At 58.6% G+C, this 21,167-nt stretch overlaps 2 protein-coding genes across 19 annotated transcripts in view; one reads left to right on the top strand and one right to left on the bottom strand.

The window, feature by feature from the left end:
• TRPM2 (transient receptor potential cation channel subfamily M member 2) overlaps positions 1-5,616 on the bottom strand; it is a 50,819-nt gene extending 45,203 nt beyond the window's left edge. For 4 of the 14 annotated variants that reach the window (XR_009451768.1, XR_009451767.1, XM_059686622.1 and 1 more), the window contains exons 1-3: positions 5,003-5,596; positions 922-1,185; positions 89-177 (exon numbers count right to left, since the gene is read on the bottom strand). Coding sequence is in view for 10 of the 14 variants with exons in the window: in XM_059686622.1 (XP_059542605.1) it covers positions 89-177; positions 922-1,083 (251 nt within the window). In the remaining 4 variants the exon portion in view is untranslated. Of the gene's footprint in view, positions 1-88; positions 178-921; positions 1,447-5,002 lie in introns of those variants that run through there. The other 10 variants (XR_009451765.1, XM_059686620.1, XM_059686612.1 and 7 more) reach the window with 8 other exon arrangements.
• A 5,338-nt stretch (positions 5,617-10,954) lies between these two features.
• CFAP410 (cilia and flagella associated protein 410) lies at positions 10,955-19,314 on the top strand. 5 transcript variants are annotated; one of them, XM_059686608.1, is made up of 9 exons: positions 10,989-11,143; positions 11,564-11,646; positions 11,839-11,913; positions 13,088-13,106; positions 14,478-14,524; positions 15,330-15,559; positions 16,427-16,598; positions 17,248-17,338; positions 18,024-19,314. In XM_059686608.1, exons 5-9 carry the CDS (start codon positions 14,496-14,498, stop codon positions 18,153-18,155), a joined length of 654 nt encoding a protein of 217 aa, XP_059542591.1. In that variant the 5' UTR covers positions 10,989-11,143; positions 11,564-11,646; positions 11,839-11,913; positions 13,088-13,106; positions 14,478-14,495; the 3' UTR covers positions 18,156-19,314. The 5 variants fall into 5 exon arrangements, with proteins under 5 accessions (XP_059542589.1, XP_059542590.1, XP_059542591.1 ...); XM_059686606.1 differs by lacking the exon at positions 11,564-11,646 and having other exon boundaries at positions 10,955-11,143; positions 11,821-11,913; XM_059686609.1 differs by lacking the exons at positions 11,564-11,646; positions 11,839-11,913 and adding an exon at positions 12,392-12,533 and having other exon boundaries at positions 11,004-11,143.
• Positions 19,315-21,167: the final 1,853 nt, after the last annotated feature.

Here is a 21,167-nt window from a genome sequence, read left to right as displayed (position 1 = left end):
GTGCATACGGGGCCTGTGCCCGGCTGAGGCCCTGGTCAGCCTTGCTCTCACCAGCCTCTGCCTGTGGGGACGGACAGAGGGTCCTTACCCAGCATCAGACAGCTTGGAGCTTTCCACGAAGTACATGCATTCTTTCTTCTTGATGTTTTCCGGGATCCACGAGCTCAGGTTCTCCTGCTGAGGGTAGAGAACGATACTGGGAGCTCCTCAGGCATCAGATCAACAGCACTCACGCCTGCACACCCTACACCTCCCTCAGACCGCACGTTCCCACCCCAACAGGCTCCAAGGGGCGCTTCGGAAAAGGGAGCCCCGGCCCTCCCACGCGGTGAGAGCCACCCCGGCGCCCGGTGTGCGCTCGGATGGAGGAGGGACCCTGCCAAAGCTCCTCCTCTTGGGCCCAACCTGAGTTTGCACAGCCCCTTCCAGGCTATGTCAGCCCTGGCTGCCTGGAAACACCTTGGGGCGGTGGAAAGGCAGTGGCTGAGAGCTGGACACTGGCCCTGGTCCCGGCGGGACAGCAGCTGACAGGGACTGTGACACGCACCCGGGCTCAGCCCCCATGGTCTCGTCCAAAGCCTTCCGTGAGCTGGCCCGGGACTTGGGTTGCGCTCGGGGCTTCCCAGTCAGATAGAGAAGGAAGTCACTGCTCTACGCGGTCAGGGTGACAACTTTCGGTGCGTCCCAGGGCAGTGTTTACCCAACGCTTCCCAATCGGACCAAGAACAGGACGTGGCCGTGCACCCACTCGGGGGTGGGAAGGGGGGACAAAGGGGCGCCTGCTCTTCTCTCCGGTTCTCTCTCCTCCGGGGTTTTCTGGGCTGCAGCCCCCAGGGCAGGAGTCTCTGCCCAGCAGGACACCCCCCTCCGTGGTCACTGGGCCCCAGAGGGCTCTGGGACCCCCGGCCCCTGGCAGCCTACCTTCTCACAGCTGCTGAAGGCGTACTGCGACCTCCTGCTCCTGCAGAGGCTGCTGCTGCTCCGCTGGAGGCTGGGGACCCGGCCCAGGTCTGCCACCCTCCTGGGCTGCACCCCGAAGCCGTCCTCCTGCATGGAGCCAGCTTTCAGGGCCGAGGGCTCCATCCTGACGGCCAGCTCCAGCCTCCACGGTCTCCCGCCTCCCACGACGGGCGCTGCTCAGCCTGGCTAGGCGGAGGGTTCGGGGAACACGCCGGGGAGGGGGCGCTGAAACACACAGAGGAGAAAAGAGGCAGGTGTCCTGAGCGGGCCCGTCGGGTTCCTGGGGTGGAGCCCGGCCGTTTCTCCGTCTGCCCGGAACCCTGTCCCTCAGTTGAGGTGCCTGGGCCGTTTGGAAGCACAAGCACATCCCCAGGCCCCAGGCCCGTTCCTATGGTGACAGCTCAGGTCAGTGCGAAGGGCCAGAGAGAGAGCTCCACCCGCACCCTCCACTCAACATGTCCAGTCACACCCAGGAGCCGGGCCCGGGAGGGAACTGGCCCGTCACACGGTGCACACACCACATCCTGTCTCCGCGCTCCTAACGTCTGTCCACTACTTTCATTTTCCAAAAAGGAAAAGACCCTACTAAGCACAAAGTGGTTTCGAATTGAGGCACAGCTCTCCACCCACGAGACAAGTCCCTAAAAGGAACCAGTCTCCTTTTCTCAAACCCTTTGCTCCGGGTGCTAATGCCACCGTCGCCATCACTGAGGCCACAGTGAGCAGCGCAATGACTTCCTGAAAGCCATGATGCTGGAGATCACATCCTAGAACGTCACCCCCAAGTCACCCCACATCACCCCATAACGTCACCCCCAAGTCACCCGTCACCCCACAACATCACCCCAAGTCACCCCACAACATCACCCCAAGTCACCCCACAACATCACCCCAAGTCACCCCACATCACCCCATAACGTCACCCCCAAGTCACCCGTCACCCCACAACATCACCCCAAGTCACCCCACATCACCCCATAACGTCACCCCCAAGTCACCCCACAACGGCACCCCATGATGTCATCCATGGAGTCACTCCCCCACCCAGTGGCTCTGAAAGTGTGAAAGGAGCCTCCTGGGGCCAGAGAATCACAAGGGCTCACCTCCCTCTCCCACCTGGAAGCCCTTTCTGGCCACATCGCCTTCCACCTCACAAGATGGTCCCTCACGGACAGGCCTCCCCCTGTCCATTCGTCCAGCTTCGACATGTGGTCACTGTGCTCTGGGGAGGTGCGAGGGACCTGTCAGGAGCCAGGTGCCCACCCAGCCCTTCCCTGGCTCAGCCCAGTGCTAGGCACTTGCGGTTCAGGCACCTGGCCGCTGACCTTGGGGAAATGCTCTCAGTGACATGCAGGGCTCCAGCCAACCCTCACCCCATCCCCCCTGCCCCTTGGCCAGGCTCACTCCCAGACCCCAGACCTGCCCAGAGGAGGCCCACTTCCCTTCATGAATACAGAACACTGGCACCAGGAGTGGGTGCTGCTGTGACAAACCGTACACATGTGGACGTGGCCTTAAACCAGGGTGATGGGCAGAGGCTGGAAGATTTTGGGGGTGGTGCTAGGAAAAGCCTGCGATGCTGTGTGAAGAGTGTACAAGCCTGGGGCACCCAGAGCTTCGGGAACATGAGCCCAGGCAAGGGACACTGCAAGGCCAATGCCTGGTGGAGCCGTGGGGGCAGGCAACCCAGGCCGGCAAAGCCCCGGGCATGCAGTTCCAGCCCAGACCCCACCCCAGAGGCTGTCCTTTGCCTGTCCCACCACTGTATTTTGGAAGCATATGACTCGTCCGGTTTCATAGGTTCACAGCTGGAGAGGAACATACATGCCTTGGGAGGAATCTGCCTCAAGTCTCACCCACATCTGATATATATATATATATATATATATATATATATATATATATATATACACACACACACATACACACATACATACGCACACACACACATTGATTGATTTCAGAGAGGGAAAGATAGAAACATCAATAATGAGAGCAAATCATTGATTGGCTGCCTCCAGCACACCCCCCACTGGGGATCGAGCCCGCATGTGCCCTGACTGGGAATCAAACCATGACCTCTTGGTTCATAGGTCTACCCTCAACCACTGGGCCACACCGGCCAGGCTCACCACATCTGATTTAGATAAGGTTTAGATGGGAACTTGGACTTCAGAGTTGATGCTGGAATGTGTTAAGACTTTGTGGGCTGCTGGAATGGAATGAATGTGTTTTGCATGTGAGAAGGACATGGCTTTGGAGGGAACAGGAGTGGAATGCTGTGGTCTGAACCTGGTCCCTTAATGTGTTGAAGCCCTAACCCCCAGGGTGATGGTATTTGGAGGTGGGGCCTTGGGGAGGTGAATAGGTCAAGAGGACGGAGCCCTCGTGATGGGATTAGTGCCCTTAAAAAGGAGACCTCAGAGAGCTCCCTGTCCCCTCTGTCATGTGAGGTCACAAGGAGATGTCTGCATCCTGGAAGGAAGCCCTCACCAACCCTGCCAGCACCCCAATCTCAAACTCCCAGCCTCCAGAGCTGTGAGAAGTAAACTTCTGTTTATGAGCCACCCAATCTGTGTGTTCTGTTACAGCAGCCGAAATGTACAGAACAGGAACCTATGCTGGCCCAGCGGTCCCCCAGGTCCTGGCCAGCACTCATGTGGAGGTGACGCCTTACCCCTGTGTGGCCCTGGCAGGGCTACCGGCTACCTTATGCGGCAGCTCACCTGCCTCACAGTTAGCTTCCGATGGACACAGGTGAGCTAGGAAGGTTCCCAGCTCCCAGAGAGGAAAATGAGGCCCAGAATCTCACAGGCAGACAGCTCCTCTGTCGGGGGCCTGGGCTAGAGATGGCTCCCGCCCCCTCTCCAGGGCTGGGCTGGGCACAGGACAAGGACACAGGATGGTAGGCATGAAATGGGCCGAGTAGCAGGCGTATGTGCCATGAAGGACCTTGTCTAAGAAACTCGGAAGCGCTGGTTCACGCATCCTTCAGACAGTTGCCCAACTGAGCAGTGTGGAGAGTGCTCTGAAATGACTGACTTCCAGGAGGATGGATGGATGATAGATGCAAACACACAAAGAATCTGGCACACAAAATGCACACCATCAATGTCACCTGGCACAGGGCACCTGGCAAGAATGTGGTGCTGTTGCCATCGAGGCCCAGGTGTGGTGAGTGTCGGATGCTGAGCGCTGCAGGGAGCCATCCCACAGGATCAGAGCACCGTGCACCGGGGAGGGGCCGTCCACCCCCACGGGTTTCAGCTCAGAGCCCTCAGAGCCGGGGTTCCTGCGTCCCAGGTGCGGGGGCGGAAAGACCTCATCCCCGGTGTAAATCACCGGTCCCTCGGGGACAGACACCAAGGCCAGAAGAACAGAGCTCCTGGGCACAACTTTTTACAGCTGCCACGTGGACCCAGGACCGTGGGAACTCACAGAGACAGGGGCTCCGTGTACCCCACGCACCTCGGCCCCAACGACCAGGAAACAGAGCAATGGAACTACATGTGGGGCCGGCGTGCAGCCGCCCCTACTTCTCTCTCTAAACCGGGCAGCTGCTCCCTGCCCCGTAGACTCCCTTTCCGGGTCTTCTGACCTCCCGGTTAGGAAAGCATTTCGAGACCAGAAATTGCTACACACACCTGGGGCGGAGGAAGTGGGTGCTGTGGTCTTGTCCGGGGTCCAGAGCAAGAGCCCAACATCCGCTAAGTCTATCCCCCCCGGCTCCTGGTCGAGGCACTGCAGGCCGGGCGGACCGTGCCCCGTCCCGTCCTGTCGCAGCGCCCGGGGCACCGCAACACGGCGCGCGCGCCCGCACGGACCCGGAGCCCGCATCTTCCCTGCGACCGGCCGCGTCCAGCCGCGCCCCAGCTCGCGCCCTTGCTGGCCTGAGCCCAGGTCCCCGCAGCCCGCGGCTCCGCACGCTAGCCCGCGCCCCAGGAACCCCGCGCCCTCTCTGCGCCCGCGCCTCCGCCCAGCGCGGGTCCCCGCACCTCGCCGCTGCCGCACCCGATGGTGTGCACCCCGCCAGAGCGCGTACCTGCCGGTGACTCGCGCTGCTGCGCGGACGCGCCCCGGCCCGGCAGGGCTGCCCGAATCCGGACGCGGAATCCCGGGCCAAGCGTGCACCCCGCGCCGCCCGCACCTTCCGCGTGGCCCGCAGCGCGCCCTGCGTCACTCGGCTGGAGAGCGCAGCCTGCCGCGTCCCGCACTGGAGAGCCAAGGACAAGCCTCTGCGCCCGGCCTTCCCCAGACTCCTGACCTGGGCAAGAGCTTGTTTCCTAAGGGGCTAGTCAGTGGCAAGTTTCTCAGTTAAGAGTTCTGCTCAAGCTCTAACCCTTGCGGGGAGGGGGGAGGCGGGCCAGGGGGAGGGGCGTGAGACCCCAGTGGACCTGGGCTGGGTGAGCCCCTCCCACAACGGCCCCCTGCCAGACCCTGCAGCTGCCCTCACTCGCTGTGGCAGGTGCCCGCCCCCCCGGGGAGCTCTGCCCCTTCTCAGGGGGACTGGCCGGCGCTGAGTTCTGATTCCTGAAAAGCTGACCCAGCTTTCCCTAAAGGCCCAGACCACGGTTCTCTCACCCAGCACAGGCCCTCTGCCCTCTCCTTCCTGGCTGCCAGCTCCAAAAGCCCCATGACCACTCCTGGGCCCGCTCAGAGTCCAGGGAAGTGAAGTGTCCTGTCTGTGACTTCTCCAATCAGGGCCCGAAGGCTGCCAGCTAACGCCTGGCCAACCAGCTTCCCCTCATTTCCTCCCCTGAGTTCACTGACCGCAGTGCCCAGACTCCTGCCCAGAGCGCCCTCTGGAAGGCCCCTACCCTCCACCTGCCCCTGCTTCCCCACAAAGCAGCCACGGGTCCACGGGCGGCGGATGTCCCCTGTCTCACTATCCCGCCGTCGGAGGTCTCCAGCAGCGGTGGGGAAGGTGCCAGAACCCACCAGAGCCCCGTGTACAGGGCAGCACTTGATGGTTTATTCACACACTTTGGGAGCACCGCGGAGTGGAACAGGCAGCAGCAGGTGCGACTGGGGACGCGGTGGCTCTCCTCTGCTGGACCACACACAGCAGGGCACAGCCCTCCGCCCATCACTGCTGCGTTCTCAGAGCCGGGCCACCAGTTAGCACCAGGAGGTTGCCTGCTGCAGGAGAAAGCTTGTGACCACCTCCACAGCCCGGGGAGGGGTTTGAGACCTGCCCGTGTCGGCAGCTGGGCGTTAGCAGCTGTGTCCAGACCCTCATCCAATTCACCTTCCCTGGGGGGCCATCTCATTGACCGAAGCATGCTGGGCCGTTAATATTCCACGGGACAGCGGTAACGGCAGAGCGGTGTGATGGGCAGGCACACAGCCTTTTTCCCCAACTATCCCTGGCCCCCGTGGGAACCTCGCTTGAGGTGAAGTAGTTCAGGAAACAGGCTTCTGACAAAACATCTGTGCCCACGCTGTCCCCGAGTGGCTCCTTCCTCACTGAAAAACCACACGTTGCACAAGAAGGCCCCGTGCCATCTGCCACACGCCGCTGCAAGAGCAATTATGAAACATCCTTCCCATAAAAATAAAAAGCGTGACTGTAAAGTAGGAACACAGCATGTACTGGTCTTGATTGAGGGTTGCTTCGAGTTCAGATAAAGTGCCAAGCAGAGGGCTTATTCGCAGCAGGAACATCTTGCCCAAGATAAAAAGCCTCTTGCTCTGGCAGCCGGAGGAAAACCGCAATCAGGGAGCAGGATGGCAATCTGACCGTGTGGCATCAACATGGTCTGGCTATGAATAATACACAGGAACAGAGCAGAAGGCGGGAGGGCGCGGGGCGGGAGCCAGCGCCCAGAGCTAGAGCCGCGGCTGCAGACTTTCCCGCACGAGGCCGGATGGTAAATATTTCAGGCTTTGCCGGTCCACGGTCTCTGTACCCAACTCTGCCACTGCAGCCAGAAAGCGGCCATTAGCAAAACGTGGATGGGGATGGTGGTGTGCCGATAACACTTTATTTACGAACACAGGCAATGGCTGGTGCTGGCCTGTGGGCTGGTTTGCTGGCTCCTGGTCCAGCGAGAGAGAGCACTGGAGAAAAGTGGGCTTCATGTTGGGGACACCATCGATTTTCTTCATCTCTAAAGTCAACAGGTCACTTGCACTCCAGAACCATCTTATGACCAAAGACTTCCCGTGAAATGCAAAAGTGAACGGAGCCACGGCGCTGCCCGGGGGGAAGAGGGGTGGTGTAGAGACTGCAGGCACTGGTGTAGCTACTGGGGACACTCTCCTTGCTGCCTGCCTGCTCAGGACGCTCTAATGGGGGGCATGTTTCCATAGTGACAGTGATGACCATGGAGCTGGAAATGACCCCTCACCTGTGTAATCTCTCAGGACACTTCATCAAATCATAAGTGCAGGTCACTCTTCTCTTCTAAACGTCTGTTCCGGGTCTGGATGCAGGTGTGAGCCTGTCGACAGTCCGCTGTCCTTCCTGACCTCTCAGCACCAGCCCCAAGGTCCCTGGAGAAGGTCACCGCTCACACGCTCCCTGCCAGGCGCCATGCTAAACTCCCCATGTCTGCAGTCAAGACCCGCTGTGGCAGGGAACCTCATCCCCTGTTCGTTGTGAGAGAGCTGTGTCTCCGGGAAACTAAAGAACTTGCCCAGGGACCACCAAGGAGACCCGCCCTCTCTCTGTCCCTCCCCTACCTACCTCCTCACTCACTCTGGGAGGCCCTGTGGTGAAAGTAAAGACCCCACTTGGAAGACCCCACTCAGGGCGTCAGAGACGGCAGCCCGGCCCACAGCTTGACTTCATGGGAGGCCCCGAGCCAGGCCACCGAGCCCCGGTGCTCCCAGACCCCCAACCCTCAGAAATGGAGATGATAGTTGTCCGTGGCCCTGAGCTGCTAAGTCTGAGGCAGTTCGTGATACAGACACCGATAGCCCACCTGTACAGCTAGAAAGATGAGATGCTGTGGCCTGAACTAGGTCACCTGGGATGGGGGTGGGGAGTGTGGATGGAGCAAACAGGAGGCCCAGGGCAGGGCCTGGGCCAAGGTGGGGTGGGGAAGCATTGTGTGGTCAGAACAGCTTCGCCAGCAGGGCCCGAGTGGAGCCCTCTCCCGGCACCAGCACCCTTGGTGGCACCAGCACCCTTGGTGTGACTGCTAGCAACACCCTCCCCCCCACTGTAACCCCTGGGAGTGCTGGACCCGCCCACCTGGAGAGAGCAGAGTTCTCACCTCAGCAGCTCCAGGCCGTGTCCCACCACGCAGGTGGAACTGTGCACACTGAGCCACAGGGCCTGCCTTCGTGCTCCTGCAGGTGATTCTCAGAGGGCATGCCCTCGGGCGGGCAGCAGAAAGGAGAGCAGGCCCCTAGTCACCCCTGCTGGAGCAGCACCATCACCAAAACTGCACAGCAGCCCAGAACCCTGCAGGCCATCTGGCAACAGGAAGCGTCTTCCGTTTCCATGGTCCCAAAGTCTTCAAAGAGCCCGTAAGGAGGAGCCGCAATAGGTACACGCACAGGAAATGCTGGTTGGGAGGCTTGGGGGAGCCAGGCAGGTGTGGGCACCTGGCGTGGGCAGAAATGAAGCTCATGACTCAGCTGGATTAGAACTGGACTCAGACGGCACGGCCTTTAGAGATGCCAAATTACTTTTTTTTTTTTTAAGAAAGAGAGCAGAGACCATGAGGGCCACAGTGACAACCCCAGAGCACCGTCCATGTGGGAATTCTGTGAACGGGGCCACCAGAGTGACCACTGGGAGGGGAAAGTCACTGGAATAACACAGTTTGAGTAGCGGACTCGAGCAAAGGGCGTGGTGCTCACCTTTCCCAGGGCCACGAAGGCCCAGAAGCAGCCATGGTTTCCCCTTCGTCCTGGATGTTCCTCGAGATCTCTCGCCTCTCAGGTCAGCAGTCGGGCATTGCACAGCCTGCCACAGCCACAGGTTCTAGGTGACATGGGACCCAAGCCAGGCCAATCCCCAAACTTCCACCTGACTCACTGGGAGAAAGCATTCTTTCTGCTGGACTCGCTGTCAGAGTAAGGCCTGGATGGAGGGTGTGGAGAACCTGGGTGTGGCCATTGGAGGGGTCAGGGCGGGTAGAGGTCCAGCCTGATAATGAAGACTGAGATGCTAGATCAAGCCACCTGAGTCACCGGGACCTCCAACTAATTCACACCCAGCCACCTTCTCGACCAGCCCACGTGAGCAATTCTGTGTCTTCCTTCTCCCCTCTGTGAGGAGGCCTGACAGGAGCCCGGCCCCAGCTTCAGCCAAGAAGAGGAGCAGATGTGTCCTGCTAGATGCCCAGGCCACCCGGACTCAGGGGAAGTGGTCCCTGCTGCCTGGTGATTCCTCTGTGCTGGAAAATCACATACCCTGAATTCGAGTCCTTGACCCACTCTGAGCAGACCTATGGGGGTCTCCACACCCCTCTTCCTCACCCCCATCACCTACGCAAAACCCTCCAGGCGCAGTCCTCTCCTAGGGACTGCCAAGGGACAGGGGGCAGATGCCACTGCCAAGGGACAGCGGGCAGATGCCACTTTTCATAATTGGCAAGGCTAGAGAGTTGGGACCCAGGCCAAAGCCCTCCCTGAAATGGCTTGCCCCAAACCTGACTGGTCCCTTTGCCTGGGCCACACCAGTCCATGCAGAAGGAGGAGGGGGGCCAAGCCTGGGTCCAACAACCCTAAAGCCTTTTTCTCATCAGCTGCCAACTCAATGGCATCTGTCACAACGCAACATCCGACACCCTGTCACATGCCTGCTCGGCCTCCCCCAGAACCAACTCCTGCACATGCTTGCTTCCTTCCATCGGCCAGCAGCTTCCTTACCTGGAACAGTGGATGCTTCTGCACGACCTCCCGGCCCAGCCTGCTCTCCACAGTTCCTGGCAGCCCCTGCTTTGTCCCTGTCACTTGGTGTGGTTTCCCAGTTGGGACAGCCAGAGACCCTCTGCAAGCTCATACAGCCTGGGCCTGCCAGAGGCTTCCCGCCACTCTATCTGCAGCCGAGCCCAGTGTCAGTACTTTTCTTAGCTCAAGCCTCATTAGTCAGATGGTTCTCTGCCTGCTTGCCAGGTAAGAACTTGGAACGCACTGCTCTGAGATGCCCTATTCTCCAAAAACTTACACTGACCCAACAACCACTCATCCCCGCCTGAGCACGGCACCCTTCCTCATTCTCCAGCCTCCAGGCCATCATATACCTGGACCATTTCCTCCCTGTGCTGGACCCTCAGGGCCCCTGCAGGCCACCACCAAAACCTTTAGCTCTCTGTGACTGCAGGCTTACAAGAGCCATCCCCTCCTACAGATACCTGGGGCAAGTCCCCAGGAAGCCAAGACTAAAGCCAATGTCTGTTTTAAAGCTCTGACTGGCAGGCCAAAGCCAGGAGAGGGACCTAGTGGGAAAGAGGTCTCAGGGTTTGGTCTTGTCATCCCTAATTCATCTGAGATCCCCAAAGCCTGTCTTAATGTAACTTGCAGCCCAGGTAACCTTGAATTTCTAAAAGGTTTGAGTACTTGTGAGGTTTCTGCTAGGGCTGGCCCCCGTCTTTGGCACCCACCTCATTTCCTTAAATGCCGAAAGGGAGGGAGAAAAGAAATCAACACACCCTAGGCCTGTTCTGCACATCTTAGTTCAACAGGATAAATTGTTGTAATTCAGGAGAGTTAAGAGCATCGCGTCTAGTGCTCAGGCCTGGGACTGGAGCTGAGGGCTGGGGCTCGGGACTGGGGGCTCGGGATTCGAAGGTTGGGGGTGGAGGGGCTGGGGACTCGGAACGGAGGGATAGGAGGTCAGGGTTAAGCTCAGGGCTCCGGACTGGGACTCGGGGCTAAGGGAGGGTCGCCGAAAAATGACGTCAGGGACCCGCGTTTTCCACGCCGCGCCTGCGCAGGACCGGGCGCTGGCCCCGAGGGGCGGTAGAAGACGGCTCCACTGCGCTGGCGCAGCCCCGCCCCCTCACCGGGAGGCCAATAGACTCGAAGGACACGCCCCTGACGACGCGGGCCCCTCCCCCTGGAGACGCGCCGCGGCGGAGCCAAATCCTCCGGGATAGCGGGCAGGTCCAGGGCCGGGCTGGTGGCTGGGGTCCCGGCGACCCATCGCCATGAAGCTAACGCGCCAGATGGTTCTGTCCCGGGCCAAGGCCTCGGAGCTGCATAACGTGAAAAAGCTCAACTGCTGGTGAGGCCCGGAAGCCGGGGGCCTCCCCGCTGCCCAACCCCTGCCCTGGGGTGGGGACCCCTGTCTGCCCCACCTCCCCGGGATTGGGGCCTCCCGTTCGGCACCTCCGCCGTAGAATGGGGCACTCCGCCTGGCACCTCCGCCCTGGGTTGGGCCTTCCCCGCTGGGCACCTGCGCGGTGAGATGGGGCTCCCAGCCGACAGCTCTGCTGTGGGGCGGGGCGGAGAAGGGCCTCTTAAGGAGCCGGTTGGAGGAGGAGGGCTCCTCCAGCCTTCAGCCTCCTGTCCCAGACTGGCCTTCCGGGTCCCAAGAGCCCACAGCCTCAGGGAGGTGCTGCCACCAGCTCAGGTGGCATTGGCTAAGGTCATTCCAGAATTCTCACCCCCACACACCCCACCCTTCCCCGCGGCGGTGTTTCAGACCCAGGCTCCAAACCTGCTATCCTTGCCGGAAACAATTGGGATTACCTGGAGGACTGTTATGGGGCTTCTCCATAGGCAGTGGTTCTCAACCTTCCTAATGCCGCGACCCTTTAATACAGTTCCTCATGTTGTGGTGACCCCCAACCATAAAATTATTTTCGTTGCTACTTCATCACTGTAATTTTGCTACTGTTATGAATCGTAATGTAAATATCTGATATGCTATATGTGTTTTCCGATGGTTGCGACCCACAGGTTGAGAACCGCTGCTAGAGGGACAGCTGGTCCCTCTGTGGACGGTCTGGTTTCTGACATTGCCAGTCATTGGGAACCAAATCTACTAACAAGGTGGGAGATTAAGGTGATTGAAACCATTTCTAGGAGAAAGTAAGAGAATTGAGACTCTCCAGCAATGATTTAGCAGTCCTTTCTGTAACTGAGTCCTCTGGGAGAGGAGCTGTCCCCAGGTGACTCGCTGTCTGGGAGGTGATGATGTAGGTGCTGTGGGGTCAGTGCAGGCTCCAAGGCAGGACCAGAAGCGCTTCATGAACTCCTGAAGGAGGTACAGGTGTTCACCGGGGACTCGGACGGAGGCTTCACACGTGACTGTGAACCGGACAGTGCAGGTGGGAGTAGGGAGCTCAGCCAAGAGCAGCCCTTCCTCCCGCTGGTGCCCGAATATTGACTGCAGTGTAGGCGCTCTGCTTGTTCATTAAAAAGCTCTTCTTGCCCTGGCACATGTGCTACTTTGGCCACAAGGTCCCGTCCTTCCTTTTCAATAATGCATGACTTTGTTCTGCATGGGCTGGTCATACTTTGCTCTCAGCAGGGAGAAACGGCAACTCTAATTCGGGCTTTCTAAAGTGTTTCATGAGTTGCTTGTTTAGCCTTTGAACTTGGCCTCTTATGAAGACTCCCTCGTTTGTTTACATCGCGAGGGCCATGATCCCGCTGCCACAGCCTTGAGAGCGAGTCGGTCTTGTGTCCTGCAAGTGGAGCAGCCTCCACTGCTCCTCAGCCTGAGATGCCGCCCTCAAGCACCAAGCCTGTACCCTGTGGTTTTGTTGATAATCCGCCATGACAGAGTTTTGACACCTTTGTCAGTTGTCTGGGCAAGCTTTTCCTCTGTCATTGAAGTCATGGGATCTTAAAATTTGTAAGCATTTATTGTTTTTTTTGTTTTTTGCTTTTTTAAAAAAAATTTCTTTATTGATTAAGGTATTACATATGTGTCCTAATCCCCCCCCATTACCCCTCTGTTGTCTGTGTCCATTGGTTGGGCTTATGTGCATGCATACAAGTCCTTCGGTTGATCTCTCTCCCTTACCCCCACCCTCCCCTATCTTCCCTCCGAGGTTTGACAGTCTGATTGATGCTTCTCTGTCTCTGGATCTGTTATTGTTCATCAGTTTATGTTGTTCATTATATTCCATAGCATTTATTGTTAATTTTTGGAGTTATTTCTAATTTTTTTAATTAACCTTAAATAAAATTAATGTACATATATCTCTTCTTTCCCCAGGGGCAGCCGCCTCACAGATGTAAGTATGTAATGCTGATCCCTGATCCCAAAGTTGTAGCCTCTTCCACAAGAAACTGTTAGGCTGCAGACCTGCACCATGCAGTTCAGGCCGTAGGCGGGTGCTTTGTTCGTTTAGCAGTTGTTGTAAGGCAGAACCACTAGTAAAAATAACATTCTCTAGTGCCCAAGTTTAAATTCCTGTAAACAGTTGCTTTAGACACGTCGTTGAGAGGCTCCTGTGTCCATGCGGGTCTCACAGAAGAGGGAGCAGATCCCAGTGCAGTCTGCTCTGACCTAGGGAGGAATCCGGGCCCTGGGGGCCTCTGTGGGTTCCTGGACTTCATGTCACCGAGGAGAAGGTTCCTCACTTCAGCTTCTGCTCTTGGTCACGTCCAGCTTCACGCTCCCCGCCAATGGCAGGAAGAGATGGGGCGGGGGTGGGGGGCAGTACACAGGGCTGAGTGAGCTGTGAATAGATTTCTTCTTTTCTTTCTCACCCCCAGAATGAACGCCCCCAACTTGTGCAGAGCTGAGTGCCAGTCATTCAGTTCTTATCTACTTTTGTAACTTGAACTGTGCCTTTCCTTAAAAACAAAGTTTGAATGTTGCTGAGTCACTGGACTGTCCAGAAAAGCTGATTCCACCTCAGGCAGTAGCGGAAGAGCTGCATATTTAGTAGAAAACACACACACACACACACACACACACACACACACACACACACATACACGAAACCCATCACCATTGCAGCAGAAGACAAACCCGTTGCACTATGAAGCATCCTGACCAGACCGTGAACTTGCTGTGGTCAGGGACCATCGGGCTTCATGCCCAGTGAATGGCAGACACTTAGACACTTGGCGGCTGCACCACTCAACAACCTGACGGGTTAGGGAGCTTGACGGACCCGCCTGGGCCTCTTGCTGCCTTTCCCACTGAATCAACAGTGTTAATACCACCGAGATCCCGTTTTCAGTTCTGTCTCCCTCTTGGCCCAGCTGTGTTGGTGAGAAGGGGTGTCCGTGCTTTTCCTGTAGGTCAGGGACGGCAAGAAGGAAGGTTCTCTGTCCAGCTCCCTGAGGTCCTTGGAGGGCTTCTGAAGCTAGGACCGCTCTGTCTTGGCTTCCGGCAGTGTCTGATGGCAAGGCTGTTTGAAAGCTTGAGAGAGAGCACATGTTTCTCCTCCAGGCTGAGGGAATATCTAGGCTGCAGGGTGGGGGGCATGCAGAGCCCACGTGCGCTTGCATAGATAGTGCCAGGTGAGGGGGAGGCCACTCTCCGTAGGCCCTGGAGGTGGGGTTGACTGTGGCTCCAATCTGTTGGGCTGCTAGACCTGATGTCACAAGGCCAGGGCCAGCAGTGTTTGCAACCGCTTTCTCTTCCTCCCTAGATCTCCATATGCCGGGAGATGCCCAGCCTGGAAGTGATCACCCTCAGGTACCTGAATGCCTGCTGTCACTCTGTGTCACTGGGGCTTGAAAGGAGGGGAATCTAGATGACCCGAAAACCCCAGGAAAATATGGGAGGGCCGCTGGCTCCTTGGCTCCGCCCGAGCTCCACCCTCCTTTCTGCCCCCAACAGCCCCAGCGCCCCAGCCTTTTCTGACCCGGTTCTGTCACTGCTGGGAACTCTGCCAGTTTCTCTGTCACATGCTCTGTCCTCCATGACTTGCCTCTTTTTGCATCATTGGCCTTTTAACAGACTAAGGAAACCCTGAGTGAACCAAATTCTGTCATTGGGGTTCCAGGCAGCTGGGCAGCTTGGAGGAATGCCCCCTACCCACTCTGGGCCCAGGGACCCCTGCTGCTCGATGCTGGAGAGCTTTCTGCAGGTCCCCCTGTGTAAACCTGACAGGGAAGACAGACTCTCCCCGTATGGCAGTTCCGAAGGTTCTGGAACTATAGGCCCTGGGGTCCCGTGCAGGCTCCCGTGACTTCACTTCCTGATCACAGGGCTGGCCACCCTACTGGCCCCTCCCTCGCCCTCTGCTCGTCCTTTGGGCCTTTCTCGGTCACCTGGTGGATGCCTGTGCTGCCCACGTGCGCTCACAGCACCCATCCCTGGCCCAAGCCTCTTTGGTGGGTGCCTTCTCGTGGGATGAATGAGCGAAGAATGGGCTACAGCTGTGCCCAGGCTCAGTCCGTTCCTCCCACCTGGGCAAGGCTCAGACCCCTGTGCCTCGGTTTCCCTCTCTGGAATACAAGATAATATCAGACAGAGGCTCACGGCGCTGTCTCTGTAGCGTCAACAGCGTGTCCACCCTGGAGCCCGTGAGCCGGTGCCAGCAGCTGAGCGAGCTTTACCTGCGGAGGAACCGCATTGCCAGCCTGAGCGAGCTCTCCCACCTGAAGGGCCTGCCGCGCCTGCGGGTGCTGTGGCTGGCCGAGAACCCGTGCTGCGGCGCCGACCCCCACCTCTACCGCATGACCGTCCTGCGCAACCTGCCCAGCCTGCAGAAGCTGGACAACCAGGGTAGGTGTCCACGCCGAGCACGCCCAGCGCGGCCTCCCTCCTCTGCCCTTTCTGCCAAACCCTGACCCCTCCGGACCTCCCAGACACCTCCTCCTCCAGAGTCTCCCAGAAGGACCCCCGGGCTTGTCCCGGTGATCCATTACGGGGGTGCAGCCCCACGTGCAGAGCGCAGGATCTCCGGTGAACCTCACACTTGTCTGCCCCACTGCCGACACGCACTGGGCTGCCACACACTCACCCACGTGCCCTGGATACATGTGAGGTCTGGGTGGGCCGAATGGTGTCACTGCTGGTCCACAGGACCCAGGGGTAATGCCCCTGAGCTCCCTGCTTTGGCTCACCTGGTGTGGCCTCTCCCTGTTGGGGGTGTGGCGTTTCGCCTGCACCTCCATGGCCCGCAGGCAAGCCTCTGCCTGTGCCAAGGGCGCCTGTGCCAAGGGCGCCTGTGCTCCGCCTCTGGTTCCGCCCGTTCCGGGGCTGGACCCTTTTCTGGGTTGTCCGCCTTCTCTCTGTGCTGGCTCCTAATCCTAGTCTTATGTGCAGTTATTTTCTCCCAGATGAACAATTTTAATATAAATAAACTCCAGGGCAATTAAGTCAAATGGAATAAATGCAGTGAATGCTGTTTCTTTTTAAATTTTAATTTGAGGTTTCTTAATGAGTATTTGCTTTTGGGAAGTGCTGAAAGTCAGGTTCAAAAGCAGTCATTGGCCACCTGCCATGTGTCCAGCTCATGCGCGGGCTGGGGCATGGCTGTTGGGGTGGACAGACAGACACCTCTTCTCTAAGGCAGGCTGCTGTGTGCCGCGGCGTGGGGCCTGCATGCAGGCGGCCGCTCTGATGCTTTCCCCCTCCTTCCCCTCGAAGCTGTGACTGAGGAGGAGCTGTCCCGGGCGTTGATGGAGGGAGAGGAGGTCACGGCCCCCAGCAGAAAGGGCATGGGGAACGGCAGGCCCGAGCTGTCCTACGCCCTGAGTGCCATGAACGCCGCTGCCGAGACCCGAGGGGACGCGCTGAGCTATGGCGAGGAGGTGGCGAGGTGCGCAGGGGTCTGTCGGGGTTCGCCCTCTTGAGGAGAGCCAGCAGCCATGTCTCCCTTCTCTGGGGAGGGAGGGGAGCGAAGTGCCCTGGGTGGTCCTGTCTCACCTGCCCTGTGTCCGGAGAACGCTCCAGGCACAGCAAGTGCGCGTGCGGAACCAGCCCTTCACGGGTGGCCTGGAGGTGGGGCTCGGTGAAGGGGATCAGTGGGCACCTGGGGGCCAGCTGGCAGAGGGAGTACCAGCTGGAGGAGCCTACAGGGCAGCAGAGGGCCTCTGAGGACAGTTGTCTGATTGTCATGGGCGTTGTAGAGACGGTGGTTTCCAGCGGGGCTGCCAGGCTCCGTGCACAGCAGGCGAAGCGCTGTCTCCCGCATCGTGTGTTTAGTCCCCCCACCCTTGACCCGGAGCAGGCACCCCAGGGCCCCAGGGAACCCGAGAGAAATGGGTGGAGCACCTTCCCCCCTCCAGTCGGGTGCTGCTGTCGCTCCAAAAGTGATGGCACGTGGTAGGCGTGTGGCTTCGTACTGGCGGGTGGGAGAGCCACTGTTCAGTGTCTCTTCCTCACTTTGCTCTGGGCTCTGGGCACTGACTCTGCAGAAACGGGCCCTGAGCTGCCCAGCCCTCATGCACTGTCATCACCCCCACCAGCACACAGGGACAGCTCGGCCTGAACCCCCCTGCCCGGGACCGGTTTCCTTCCTTCCCACAGAGGGAGGCTGTGAGCAGCCGCAAGAACAGGGTAAGTGTGATGGGGTGGCCGTTGGCTGCCTCTGCCCAGGGTGTGGGAATTGTGGGAGTGGGACGGGGGCTGGAGACACCACAGGGACTAACAAAGCCAGGCTCAGGCGCGGGTCTCAGGAGGTGGGGCTCCACAGTCCCCTTGTATTCTCTGAGAGCACGGTCTCACGGCGCGGTGTGCTGAGCCACGGCCATTCCTGTGGGCATCTCACAGGAGGAATCAGCTCACCTAGCCCCACGTGTGCAAAATATCCCCCAAATCTTCATAGCAGACATGGCAACGTTTCCCTGCTTGAATGCAGGTAGAAACCGAGTACAGACACATTGACACACACATGCATCACACATGTCTGAGCACGTGTTACTGGGTCGCCCTTGGCCGCTTCTGCTCGACCACTGACCAGCTGTGTGATTGAGGGCCAGTGACTCAGCCACTCTGGGCTTCCAGGCTGTGAGCATGAGAGGAGATGGCATGCAGGGAGCCCCCAAGGCAGTGAGCGCCACCCCAGAACTGCAGCTGGCACTTTAGGCTGCACGAGTCTCCATCTTCCCATATGTCAGCGGGTTGCATGGAAGGCCGATCCCCATGACATGGCGTGCTGCTGGCCAGGGCTCTGGGCACGTTATGGTGTGGGCAGCCTGGCCTTGCTGGGAGTGGCACTCAGCCAGTAACTCTGTGCCCCCAGAACAACGTCCTGACTGCCATCCTCCTGCTGCTTCGGGACTTGGACACTGAGGGGCTGGAGGCCGTGCACCAGACCGTGGTCAGCAGGCTGCAGGCTCTGCACAGACAGGAGCTGCAGGAGGACATGGAGTGACCCAGCGGGGACCTGCCCTGTGAGAGACCTTCTGCTGAAGTCCCAGCATCTTCCCGAGCACCCAGGAGGTGAGGCCGCTTGCCACAGCCGCAAGCACTGTGGGACCCTAGCCCGAGTCCCAGCACCTGGGGCTCGGTCCTCAGGAAGCCTCAGCCCGCCCTGGAAGACCGAGCTCTCACTCCGGTGGCACCTGGAGAGGGCAGGAGGGCGTCAGGCGCTGGCTGGGCAGACCCCGCTCCCTTGCCCTCCTGTGGGAGACGCCCTTCTCCCTAATAAACATTTTCCAAAGCCCGGCCTGGAAGCAGGTTTCCTAAACGATAGGCATGGCCTTGGCATTCACGCATTTCCCGCAGGCCATCTCTGCCTCGGTCATGGGGTGCATTTCTGGGCTCAGGAGCCTTCCAGTATTATGGCCTCCCTGCAGACAGACACCCTCCTCAGGTTCACATCAGCAGAGGGTGTGTGCAGACTGTGTGACAGGCCTGCCGTCTGCTTGGGCATCCAGGTGCGGCCACAGGTGGAGCCGCTGGGCGGGGTAGGACGGCCTCTGGGGAGGGCATCTACCCTGTGTTCCTCTGGGAAGAGCAGCAGGCCTTTCCGTGATGCCCAGTATCGGCGGGGATGCTGCAGCCCTGGGGGCCTTCCTAGTGCCTCCAAAAGCTGGGGAAGTCCCTCCGTGGAAGGGGAGCAGGATGAGCCCCGCCCCCCTCATGCCCCAACCATTAGAGACAAGTCCGTTCTCGCTGCTGTTGAAACGACTGGAGAGGGAGACAGGCTCTTCCCTCTGCTCTTCCTCCCTTTGGGGTGGGGCTGTCCGCATCCCTGAGAGCTGAGCTGCCAGCTGTGTGAGAGCCACACAAACCAGAGGCAAGAGCCACGTGACAGCCGTGACGGGCCAGCGTCTGGAAGACCCCGGCTTTCCTTGCTGAGGCTGCACTGTGGGGCCAGCTCTTTGCAAGCCGCTGAAGACCTCCAAACTCGGACTGGGGAGATGAAGCAGAGGCGGGGCCTCCTCTGGCGGGACAAGGGGTGAGCTCTGAGCAGTGGGAGGCAAGGGGTCAGTGCGCGGGGTCGTCTGGGAGGGTGGCACAGGCCCGTGCGTGTGCCTTCTCGTCACTGTGGGCTGTTGCTCCCAATAAACCTGTGCCTTGGCTGGAACCGGCTGGGTGTGGTCCGTTGATTATGGACACCCTCTGTCCCCCACTCACACCAGCGTCCCTCACACCCTGGTGCCTCTCACTTGGGGACCCTGGAATCGGACTCGGGATGAGCTGCCCGCCTCAGCCCTCAGCCCCTCACTCTTCACCGCCGCCCCCCCACGGTCCACGCCAGAGCAGAGGCTGCCAGCTCACTGGCCCCACTCCCTGCCACCTGTTCTCTGCATTTCAAATCTTTGACTTGATTCTTGCACTCCTCTGGTCTGCTGTTGGGAGTCTGTATAATATTCTTTATTTCAGTCAGTGTATGCTTAATTTCTAGTTGGTTCTTTATCATAACATTGAGGGTCTCATTAGATTTCTTGTAGATCTCATTAAGTTTATCAGCAACTTCTAGACAGTTCTTGAGAGACCTTAAAAGTATGGTTCTGAACTCTATATCTTCCATTGACAATTTTGTCCTGTTTCTTTGTCTTCGCATTTTTTTTTATGCTTTCTAGGTGCACCCCCTAGTAGTCTTTGTGCGCAGTCTTGTTGTAGTTAAGCCTTGATTGTTGTAGTTAATACTGGGGGGATTTGACCTCCAGGCCAACTGGCTGTGAGAGTCAGCTGTGTCTGCAGTGGGAAAACTTCTGTCCTCTGGGGAGGTGCTAATCTAGCCTTTGCCTGAGGCTATCTGGCAAATGGCTCTGTGCAGGGTTTGGGTGGGGCAGGTCGCACGGGATCAAACAGGGCAGGCGGAGCGAGCAGTTATGGCTGCTCTCAGTTCCATCCCTAGGGGCTCTGCCTCACAGAGTCCCAGCAACCGCTGCAAACCTCAGAGAGACAGCTGCCTTCAAGTTCCGACTGAAGCCAGACAGTCCCGCTTCTCCCGTTTGAGTCTGGGTCCCTAGAGACTCGCCCGGATCTGGAGCTCAGAGTCTGAAACTCCCTCCCGGTTGAAAACAACAACTGCGCCCTCCGCCGCCAGCCCGCTCGCGCACACTCCGCACCTCAGTATTTCACTTCAGCACTGCGCCTCCTCTGAGTCTGGGTATGATATTCTCTTTCCTCCCAGTTGTAGAATTTCCACTCAGCCAGCCTTCCTGTGGTTCTGGATGATGTCCGTTCCATCTTTTAGGTGTACCCTTGAATTGGTTGTTCGAGGCAGCAATCTCCAGCGTTAACCTATGCCGCCATCTTGGTTCTCTCCGATGTTTCCCCTGCCACCTGTTCTCGGTGGCCTTCAGATCCCTCGTGCTGGACCCGGGACAGCACGTTTACCCATGACCTCTGGTCTTCAGCAGGGCGCCTGGCGGCCCCCACCCTGAACTCCCGCACCCTGAAAGCAGGGATTTCGAGCCCAGCAGGCTTGGCATACACCCCGTGTCCTGTTAGCCCCGTTAACGTAGGACAGGAGACCCAGGAGGGCACAGCCCACACTCACGGCAGGCGGAGCAGACCCGAGGCCCAGCTCCAGAAACGAGACCCAAGAGGTGAGGCTGGTGTGGCCCCGGCACAGGGCCAGTCCCCCAGGCCCGCTGTCCCCCTGGAGTGACCGAGGCTCCCTGCCAAGGCCTGTCAGTACATGAAGGCAGCCGGAGGGATGAAGGGCCCAACCTGGTCCCTAGAGCAGTGATGGCAAACCTATGACACGCGTGTCAGAGGTCACACGCGAACTCATTTTTTTCGTTGATTTTTCTTTGTTAAATGGCATTTAAATATATAAAATAAATATCAAAAATATAACTCTTTGTTTTACTATGGTTGCAAATATCAAAAAATTTCTACATGTGACACGGCACCAGAGTTAAGTTAGGGTTTTTCAAAACGCTGACATGCCGAGCTCAAAAGGTTCGCCATCACTGCCCTAGAG

Source organism: Myotis daubentonii, chromosome 3 (genome assembly GCF_963259705.1).
Source record: "Myotis daubentonii chromosome 3, mMyoDau2.1, whole genome shotgun sequence".
NCBI lineage: Eukaryota > Metazoa > Chordata > Mammalia > Chiroptera > Vespertilionidae > Myotis > Myotis daubentonii.
This window is presented reverse-complemented; position numbering and strand designations above follow the sequence as displayed.